This window comes from Seriola dumerili, unplaced genomic scaffold (genome assembly GCF_002260705.1).
Source record: "Seriola dumerili isolate Sdu_G_001 unplaced genomic scaffold, Sdu_1.0 BDQW01000723.1, whole genome shotgun sequence".
In the NCBI taxonomy this organism is placed as follows: Eukaryota; Metazoa; Chordata; class Actinopteri; order Carangiformes; family Carangidae; genus Seriola; species Seriola dumerili.
In genome coordinates, this window is record NW_019174978.1 from 671,917 (window position 1) to 682,344 (window position 10,428).

General features: G+C 41.0%; 1 protein-coding gene across 1 annotated transcript; it reads left to right on the forward strand.

Moving 5' to 3' along the window:
- The first annotated feature begins 1,775 nt into the window (after nucleotides 1–1,775).
- atp4a (ATPase H+/K+ transporting alpha subunit) lies at nucleotides 1,776–10,184 on the forward strand. Its single transcript, XM_022765659.1, has 24 exons — nucleotides 1,776–1,787; nucleotides 2,477–2,581; nucleotides 2,871–2,930; nucleotides 3,044–3,247; nucleotides 3,487–3,600; nucleotides 3,766–3,900; nucleotides 4,341–4,458; nucleotides 4,576–4,844; nucleotides 4,934–5,012; nucleotides 5,102–5,221; nucleotides 5,429–5,538; nucleotides 5,762–5,896; nucleotides 6,071–6,263; nucleotides 6,399–6,574; nucleotides 6,765–6,901; nucleotides 7,090–7,240; nucleotides 7,443–7,611; nucleotides 7,893–8,047; nucleotides 8,207–8,330; nucleotides 8,674–8,819; nucleotides 8,973–9,106; nucleotides 9,602–9,703; nucleotides 9,934–10,025; nucleotides 10,156–10,184. Exons 1-24 carry the CDS (start codon nucleotides 1,776–1,778, stop codon nucleotides 10,182–10,184), a joined length of 3,069 nt encoding a protein of 1,022 aa, XP_022621380.1.
- The last annotated feature ends 244 nt before the right edge of the window (nucleotides 10,185–10,428 follow it).

Sequence of the window (10,428 nt, forward strand, 5' to 3'; positions counted from 1 at the left end):
TGATCTGAAAGCCACCAAAACTCACAATTTAGGATTGGAACCATATGTCACTCCCATAGTAATTGGCAGATCTTTTAACACAGAGACTAACAATGGATGAAACTAAGTATAGGATCTTTTCTGATTCTTATGTTGTTTGTAAATGAGCCGATTAGAGGAGAGCTGTATGTGGTGGGAAAACTTGAATATCTTTTCTTGATTAGTCATTAAGCTTTCATAGCCATGTTAATGAGTAAGTTAAAATATCAGCAGATGATAGATCAAAATTATACTGTTTTGCGAATCTTTAATTTCCTTTCCCTTTCCCTGTTTCTCTCGACTGCCTTTTCATCCTTGTTTTTGTACGTCATCTTATCGCTGCTTCCTTGTAGTTAGTGTGGAGCTGTTTGTTTACTCTGAACAGTGGTTCTCAGTCATGTACACTAGACCCTGAATAGTTTTGTGTCCTGCAATGTAAGAGTGAATTACATATAAATGCATAAAAACATACACAACACAACATAGGGTTATGGGGCACGGTTCAGTCTTGTTTGTTGCCTTGAGAGGATGCCTCTTTTGTGCACATCAAAACTTTTCTCCAATCATAGTGCACTATGTTTTTATTTTGTGAGTTGTCGTGGAAACAGCCGGGAATCACAACCAGACAACATGACAAATGAGGTGCACCTGCACACCTGCGAACAGGAATGTATTAATCAAACGTGGTGGTAGTGAGGGGTAGAAGCTCTAGAGGAGGGTATGGGTTCAGACAGAAGGAGTGTGTGGTCACCAGAGTGATCACACCATCTGTTAACCTGCAGGAGGACATCCTGACACCATTAACCTGCCTCTGTGGCTGAGGCTACCTGTTACAGCTTTGCTGAGGAGCTGGGATTGGCAGTAGGTGTGACAGGCTGATTAACTTCAGCTGCAGGCTATTCTCTCCCTGACGTCTTCTCCCTTTGTATTTGGCTTAATAGTGCTGCAGTGCATCACTGACTGTCTGATTGAGTGGCACAGCTGTCAGGCTGTGGATTGCGCCTGCTGGTTTGAGTTCCTCTGTCTTATTTCCTAAGGGTGCATTTTGTCCATCAGCTCATACGGCAGCAGTAAAGATGACTAATTTTCCCTGGGCTTATGAAGTCACTTTGTCTCAGTTAATACTCATTCTATCAATCCCATTTCGACCTATAGCATGACTCGATGACCAATAGCAGACTGTAGTTGTGTAGTGCAGCTTTTGGTGTAAGTTGATGCATTGCAATGTCAGGCAGATTGGTAGAAATGACATTGGTCCGCTTTAACCTTCACAGCTCCTTCGTCCAATCAGTTTATCAGGAAAAGAAACGTGCTGTGGAGAGATAAGAGATAGCAGAGAAACACTAGCCTACGCATAGCTTGTGATATGAATGTATTTATATGTAAGTGCGTGTTGTGTGTGACCTGGCTAGGGGTGACATTGTTACTACTGGAGGTACCATTTTACGCAGATGGTCGTATTTAACTGCGTGTTTCAACGTGTGTGTGTGTGTGTGTGTCCAGAGATGTTTGTGCGCATGTGTATATGAAAAGGGGAGTTTCAGGTATAAAAGGCTTTTCCAGAAAATGTGTCCTGTTTCTAACCATTGCATGTGTGTGTGCGTGTGTGTGTGAAGGAGAGAGAGAGAGAGGGAGAAACAGGGTGCATGTCTGGGACCGGAGCTTAGCTGACAGCCAAAATTTCGGGGGTGAAGAAAGATCGAGTGGTCTGGACCTCCATTGATTTGGGAGAGCAGTCCCCTATCACATCAGCAACCATGAGTAAAACGGTAGGAGACCCAGCTGATTAGATGATCACTATTCAGCGTGTTTGTCATTAATTGTGGGAGACAGTAGACACGTCTTTAATTAATGTTAAGAAAAAAGTAGGCAAATATTCTAATTTATTCTACATAAAAACAAAGACTAAATCAGATAAACAAAAAAAAAGCTAATGTGCAAGTTGTTATATAGTGCACACACACTACTGTAGAAATGAAAAAAGTTCAACAATTATCTTCTATAAAAATGTATTTTCTTTGTACTACAATTTATAATCATTTATATTATATTAATTATTATACTTTAGGTCAGTCAGTTACCAAACTTCCACTTTGTTATGGTGTTAGTACGAATGCATAAATTAAAACAAAATACTGCAGTCGTATGCCTTTCTTTCTCATTGCATTTGTTTTCCTTGACTGGCATGGACATAATGTATGTACTCCAATATATGAGGTGTCAGGATTAGTTTTATTACTAACTACAACTACAAACCAAACCAGTTGTCACATATTCACATACAGTGCACTAAGTAAGCAGTTCCTTTGACAAACATACAGCAGATGTGGAAAAAAATACATTTTATTTAGTTCTGGTATCAATATCATCAAGAATATCAAGCCGTCTGGACAGACAGGTAGATTTTCTGTATAAAAATATGCATATTAATATTTTTGCCATTTCTGCCTGCATTTAGGACGCTTACAATATGTTCGAGATGGATGGAGAGATGGACAAGAAGAAGAATAAAAAGATGAAGAAAAAGGAGAAACTGGAGGGCATGAAGAAAGAAATGGATATTGTGAGTAATGAAAGTTGTCTGGCAAAAAAACAGCAATGGAAAACAGCAGTGGTAATGAGTGTTGTTATGTATTGTATAGATAAACCTGTGATTTACAGGTGATACAACAGAAGCCTCAGGGCTGCGCAGTAGTGAGAAGATGTAATCTCTGTAAGAAAAAGTAATTCAAGCCACTGTGAAGTTATGACCAAGCTTCAACCAACCGGCTCTGAATAAATCACCTTCATTCACTCTGATCTGTCCTTCACAAGTGTCCTGAATCAATGACGCCCTGTGTCTCCTCCTGCAGGACGACCATGAGATTACAATTGAAGAACTGGAAATGAGATACAACACAAGTGTTACCAAGGTAAAAATAATTCTTGATGATTGACAGTGGTGTTTTTTTATTCATTTTGTTTTTCGTTTTTTTCAAAAATACTCACTTATTAATTTATTTAATTTTCTGTTTTTCATCCACAGGGTTTGACCACCACCTTTGCCCAGCAGGTCTTGGAGAGAGATGGTCCAAATGAACTGAAGCCTCCTAAAGGAACTCCAGAGTATGTAAAGTTTGCCAGGCAGCTGGCTGGAGGGCTGCAGTGTCTGATGTGGGTCGCAGCCGTCATCTGCTTCATCGCCTTTGGAATTGAACTTGGGAGAGGGAACCTCACTAGCTTTGATGATGTGAGTTATATTACCATATTGAGTGTTTCTCCTTTAGTGCACTGGGGAAAAAAGAAAAAAAAAACAGAGATTGAGTGCATATATGGATTATGTGGATTCCTTTGAGAAGGACGGATCACAGAGTGACAGAGACAAAGAGATAAGAGAAGAAAAATGAAGAGTAGAAATTGAGGAGCACAATTTGAATCAGCCGTTTCTAGCTACCTGTTTTTATGGTTAAATCTTCTTTCTGACTTCAGCTTTACTTGGCCATCACCCTGATTGCTGTCGTCGTGGTAACCGGGTGCTTTGGTTACTACCAAGAATTCAAGAGTACCAACATCATTGCCAGCTTCAAGAATCTGGTGCCACAGGTAGGTGCATTGTTGGAATTTAATGTTAATAGCTTCTCTATCATTGCACCTCATTTGATCTATTTTCTTTCTGTCACTCTCATATTTTCCCTCTGTCTCTCTGTGTTCTCCCCCCCCCCTTCTTCCTTCATATTTGCTCATCTTATTCTCAATCTCCAAAAACAGCAAGCCCTTGTGATCCGTGATGGCAAGAAAAACGAGATCAATGCTAACCAGTTGGTGGTGGGAGATTTGGTGGAAATCAAAGGAGGAGACAGAGTCCCTGCTGACATTCGCATCATCACTGGTCAGGCCTGCAAGGTAAAATACACACATACTGCACAAAGAAAGATATGTTGCTTCAAGACAAATTTTTTCAACGTCTTGCTATGTCTGTAGATAAAATCTGTGTATTTTTCAACATTAGAAAACAATGTTAGGCTGTCTACATTCAGTCAAAATTTGCAGCATCAACTTCAAAGTTGTTACCTTTTAATGATTGAGTCCTCACTTGGCTAGACAGTGTAATTTACTGACTGTGGTGAGTTTGGTGCCAATTAGATTGAACTGCATATTAGGCCGGTATTTTAATGTTTTTACAATCCCAGTGATAGACAGTGGGAGAATGAACTATAATTTTAATGTCTGAGGAACAGATAAAGCCCAATCCATCATCACACACAGTATCTTCCAGCCCCATTGTATCATGTGGACGTGTAATAAACCGTTGTATATATTAATGTACTGTGTGCGTGTGACAGGTGGACAACTCGTCCTTGACAGGCGAGTCCGAGCCACAAACCAGGAGTCCAGAATGTACTCATGAGAATCCACTGGAGACCAGAAACATTGCTTTCTTCTCTACCACCTGTCTGGAAGGTACAGTACATGGATATCATCTATTTTGTCATTTATTTAAGTATTATTTGTTTAATGCTTTTGTATGAATTCTTCTACTACATAAGAATAAGGATAGATCTCCTCTTCCCTCTTCAGGTGTAGCCACTGGTGTGATCATTAACACGGGAGATCGTACCATCATTGGTCGGATTGCCAGTTTGGCAAGCGGCGTCGGCAACGAGAAGACACCCATCGCCATTGAAATCGAGCATTTTGTGGACATCATTGCTGGACTTGCCATCTTTTTCGGGTTTACCTTCTTCGTGGTTGCCATGTTCATCGGATATGCCTTCCTGGAAGCCATGATCTTCTTCATGGCCATCGTGGTGGCTTATGTGCCAGAGGGGCTGCTTGCTACAGTTACTGTGAGTAATAAATGTTCTACAGGTTAGACAGATTTAACATGCGCTGTAGTAATCTGTCAGTGTGTAACAGCCTGTGTCTTTGTCAACAGGTATGTCTGTCTCTGACTGCCAAACGACTTGCTAGGAAGAACTGTGTTGTGAAGAACCTGGAGGCTGTGGAGACGTTGGGTCAGTATACCAGTGTACCGGACGTATCCTGTTCCTAGTAGTTTTGTTGTATTCAGGCAGAGTCTGACCTTTAACCTGTGTGTGTTTAGGCTCCACCTCAGTGATCTGCTCTGATAAGACGGGCACCCTGACCCAGAACAGGATGACTGTAGCTCACCTGTGGTTTGACAACCAGATCCACGCTGCTGATACCACGGAAGATCAGTCAGGTAAACACGTGGATCAAAGCCTGTTTTTGTCGGAAGCATTTTCCTTTTGAAATCGATCAACGCTGTTGTTATAAGCGATGTGATAATACAGATGTAATAGAGGCCATAATGAGCTGTTGTGTGGGTTGCTCTTTAAAGGTGGATTGATGTTATTTTACATGTCAGTAATCTTTCAGTGATCATATTGATTGATTGTGTGGGTTTCAGGACAGAGTTTTGACCAGTCATCAGAGACATGGCGTTCACTGGCGAGAGTGGCCTCCCTGTGTAACAGAGCTATATTCAAACCTGATCAAGAAGGAGTGCCTATTCCTAAGGTACGAATGTAATGTTTTAAGACATTTGTAGTGGACATCCATGTGATGTCATGCTGAGCAGACAACAGTAAGTCTTGCTCTGGCTTTAATTTTCAAAAATCAAGTTGTATATTTGTAGTTTTGCCTACTTTCTGTTAGTAGTACTTTCTGTTCTTACAAACTATTGTGAGAACAGATTTGTTCTTATCGTCTCTATGAATTTCTATTTTACCGTCTCACACAGAGGCTCGTGGTGGGAGATGCGTCAGAGACAGCTCTGCTGAAGTTCACCGAGCTCACTGTAGGAAACATCATGGACTACCGTAATCGCTTCAAGAAAGTGGTGGAAGTGCCCTTTAACTCAACCAACAAATTCCAGGTGAGAGCAGGAGGCTTTGTTGTAGTGGGAAAAAGATCTTTTTTTTTAAAATATATATTAAACGCTGACAGCAGGAGTGTCTTTAATACTGTGATACTACTATAATCCTGTGATTCACGGTGGATCTAAGAGCACAGATTAACATCCAGTTTTATTCATCCCTTCTCTCTCCAGCTGTCTATTCACGAACTGGAGGATCCACTGGACCTACGCTACCTGTTGGTGATGAAGGGAGCACCTGAGCGTATCTTAGAGCGCTGTTCCACCATTTTGATAAAAGGCCAGGAGCTGCCTCTGGATGAGCAGTGGAAAGAAGCGTTTCAGACCGCTTACATGGACCTGGGAGGACTGGGAGAGAGAGTACTGGGTTAGAAAGCTCTTCTAGTAACGCTGATGTGGCCTAATCCTGAGGCTTGCTATTATGTCCCTATATACTGAAAGCAAAAAGTAATTATTATTACTATTAGTTGTGTTTTTTAACAATCCTTTCCTCCCCTCTCAGGCTTCTGTCATCTCTATCTTAATGAGAAAGAGTTTCCTCGTGGCTATCGATTCGACCCTGATGAGATGAATTTCACCACGACAGGACTGTGCTTTGCTGGTCTCATCTCAATGATTGACCCCCCAAGAGCCACTGTACCAGATGCAGTGATGAAATGTCGTACTGCCGGCATCAGGGTGTGTTGTTCACATTGCCACACATGCACATAAACAGATTGTTTGGGCTGGTTTTGAATTCTAAAAAAAAAAAAAAAAAACATGAGTGTGATTACTTTGGTTAGGCCGAGATGCTGTTTTCACTTTGTGAGTTGTTTTATGTTTATCTACCTGTCTCAGAAATGTTTTTTAAAATATTTTGAAACCAAAGGTTGTCATGGTGACTGGAGACCATCCAATTACAGCAAAGGCAATAGCAGCAAATGTTGGTATCATCTCAGAAGGCAGCGAAACAGTGGAAGATATCGCCGAGAGGAAGCGCATACCTGTCGAACAGGTCAACAAGAGGTATTGAATCAGTGCTGTCCGCACTTTGAACAGTGTGTTAACTAGCTATCCATTCCTGTATAATTTTGTATTTCTTAATAAGTGAACCACAGGATTCATCATCATCATCCCTTCGAGATTCACAAACGATTCAATGAGCTGTCGTATCTGGATGCATGCTTGTGTAACTCTGTGTCGTCTGTGTGCAGTGACGCCCGTGCTTGTGTGATCAGCGGTGGTCAGCTGAAAGAGATGAGCAGTGACGACTTAGATGATGCACTACGGAACCATCCTGAGATGGTGTTTGCGAGAACATCACCCCAGCAGAAACTGATTATTGTGGAGAGTTGTCAACGTCTGGTAAATACACACACACACACACACACACACAAACACACACCTTTTGCTTTACTACCTGTCTTCTTAACTGACTAATTGAATTTACAAATAAGCAGCAGGGGAAGAGATTGGTTTGCATGTCTTCATATATCCAGTGTGAATGATCAAACTGCACTTTCAGGCTTGTGAAAGAGTTTTTTTTTTTCGTCCTTCATCCCACCAGGGCTCTATCGTGGCTGTAACAGGAGATGGTGTGAACGACTCACCGGCTCTTAAGAGGGCTGATATTGGCGTCGCCATGGGGATCGCTGGTTCAGATGCTGCCAAGAACGCTGCAGATATGATCCTGTTGGACGACAACTTCGCTTCTATTGTCACTGGAGTGGAGCAAGGTGAGGCTCAGTAGAAAAAATAAAAATAAAAACTTGATGTCCATATCAAGTTTGTGCTGAACAATTAACAGTATAGTGTATACGTGTTGTTCATATACACTGAGCTTTTTTAAGAGATAAGATAGAAGAAAGATCCTAGTGACCAGAATGTACTTCCACAAGGGGGAATATGGAGGTAGATGATTCGTACAGTGACCACTGTATGAACTTTGTGTGTGTGTGTGTGTGTGTGTGTGTGTGTGTGTGTGTGTGTGTGTGTGTGTGTGTGTGTTTGCCTGTAGGCCGTCTTATCTTTGACAACCTGAAGAAGTCTATTGCGTACACACTAACCAAAAACATTCCTGAGCTGACTCCATATTTGATCTACATCACCGTCAGTGTGCCTCTTCCTCTGGGCTGCATCACTATCCTCTTCATTGAACTGGCAACCGACATTGTGAGTTAATAGGTCATTACAGTTGCAATTTATTATCATAACAGATGATGATTCATTTTTGAACACCAGCCTCGGTCTTTACAGCAGATGATTATCTTCCTCGCTCCCCTATCTGCTGCATAGTGATATGGTTTTTGTTTATTCCTGTCTCTCCTGTAGTTCCCCTCTGTGTCTCTGGCTTATGAGAAAGCAGAGAGCGACATTATGCACCTGAAGCCCAGGAACCCCCGTCGTGATCGTTTGGTAAACGAAGCCCTGGCTGCGTACTCGTACTTCCAGATAGGTGAGACTGATGTGTGCGTCTGTGCCGGTCAACAAAACATGCATACTTGGTATTACTATAGCACTAACTATATTGAACTGAATACTTAACTTCACATGGACATGAAATAGACACACATGAGTATATCTCCAGTTCTATGAATACATGCATTGCCTGCTAACAGACATTGGTAAACAGGTTTTTAACAGAACAAAAAAGCAGATGAGACAGTACCTGTAACAGAGTGCACTCTGAGGAGCTGAGCCACGGCCTCGTATGATCACTGAATAATGCCACACAGCCAATGAGCTAGATTTATATACTACTAAAACAGTATCGACCCATTTTTCTTTCTCTCTTTTAGGAGCCATCCAGTCTTTTGCAGGTTTTACAGATTATTTCACAGCCATGGCCCAGGAGGGCTGGTTTCCACTCTTGTGTGTCGGCCTGCGTTCTCAGTGGGAGGATGTTCACCTTCAAGACTTACAGGACAGCTATGGCCAAGAATGGGTTAGTACTGACTTAGAGATCCCACCTTTTACAGGCATATTTTTGCCTCCTGTGTTAAACCTAGAGAAAGTGGTTTGGTCAAGGGAGTATTTATATTTTTATCAGCAAACAAACTAAATAACTCCTCCCTTAAATCCCCTCCTCTACTTACAGACATTCAGCCAGAGGCTGTACCAGGAGTATACGTGCTACACTGTATTTTTCGTCAGTATAGAGATCTGTCAGATCTCTGATGTGTTGATCAGGAAGACTCGACGTCTGTCTGTGTTCCAGCAAGGCTTCTTCAGGTCAGTGAAGATCCATCCCTCACATGACTCGTCCAGTATAGTGTATTTTAATAGATACAGTTATAACATTAACATTTACAGGTTTAATTCTTTGTCTGTACCATGTTAACATTCACAACTCTTGGGCTTATACTGCATTCACATATACGTCGGCATCAGCAACTTATTCCAAGATGGTTGGATATATAAATTTGGAGCGGTTCATTAAGAAATCAGATACAAAAAGTGTATATAGCTCCTTTTCATGAGCAGATTGTTCTCTGGATCCAAAGCACATGCTTTAAATACCTTATTAAACACCATATTTTATGATTTATGAAGATTTGAAACTTGGAAATTGCATTTCTGTTACAGCTGTATAAAAATTTTATCTCACGTACTCATTTCCAAGTAGAGGCAACCGATCTCTTTGGGGTTTTGAGACCATTTTATATGGAAGCAATTAAACCTGAACCAGCTGGGCATTTGGTTATTTATGTGTGTATTTCTGTACAGGAACCGTGTCCTGGTTACTGCCATTGTCTTCCAGCTCTGCCTTGGTAACCTGCTTTGTTACTGCCCTGGAATGCCCAATATCTTCAATTTCATGCCCATCAGGTAAAAGGCCTCATTCACATGGTCACCCTCTGAAATCAAAGCTCAGACTGAATTATAGGAAACACTTGGTCTCTTGTTGTGAATTCTGAGGACACACATTTCAAATGAAAACATTATAAATATAGAACCCACAAGTAGAAAGTTATTTGTGTTCTACACTCATCACTTCTTCTATATTAGAAACAAAAGAAAGCTGAGGTCTAACATCACATGTTGTGTTTTTACTTCAGGGTCCAGTGGTGGTTTGTTCCTCTTCCATATGGTATTTTAATCTTTGTCTACGATGAGATCAGGAAGTTAGGAGTCAGAAGATACCCAGGAAGTAAGCCAAGATTCATTATTCTCCACTAACCTCAACCTGCCATTAAACATCCATTCATCATTAACATCCATACTGTAGATTCATTCCATTCCATTAATTATTCATTAATCTATGGCTTGTGCTCTCACAGGTTGGTGGGATCAGGAGTTATACTACTGAGACCAGAGAGGCTCTTTCATCCATCCATCCATCCTTCCATCCATATGCATGAAAGCTTACTCTGTAATCTATGTATTTATAGCTTATCCTGTCTTTTAATGTTAACATTATATAATATTCAAGAGTCTGCCTAAATCCTTTTAAGAAAGTATAAAGGTAATCATTACTGGAAGCCATTGTTGAATAATTCACACAGATTTGTTGTGTTCCAGCTCTGTGACTGTGGCTGCATTGTATTTGTACT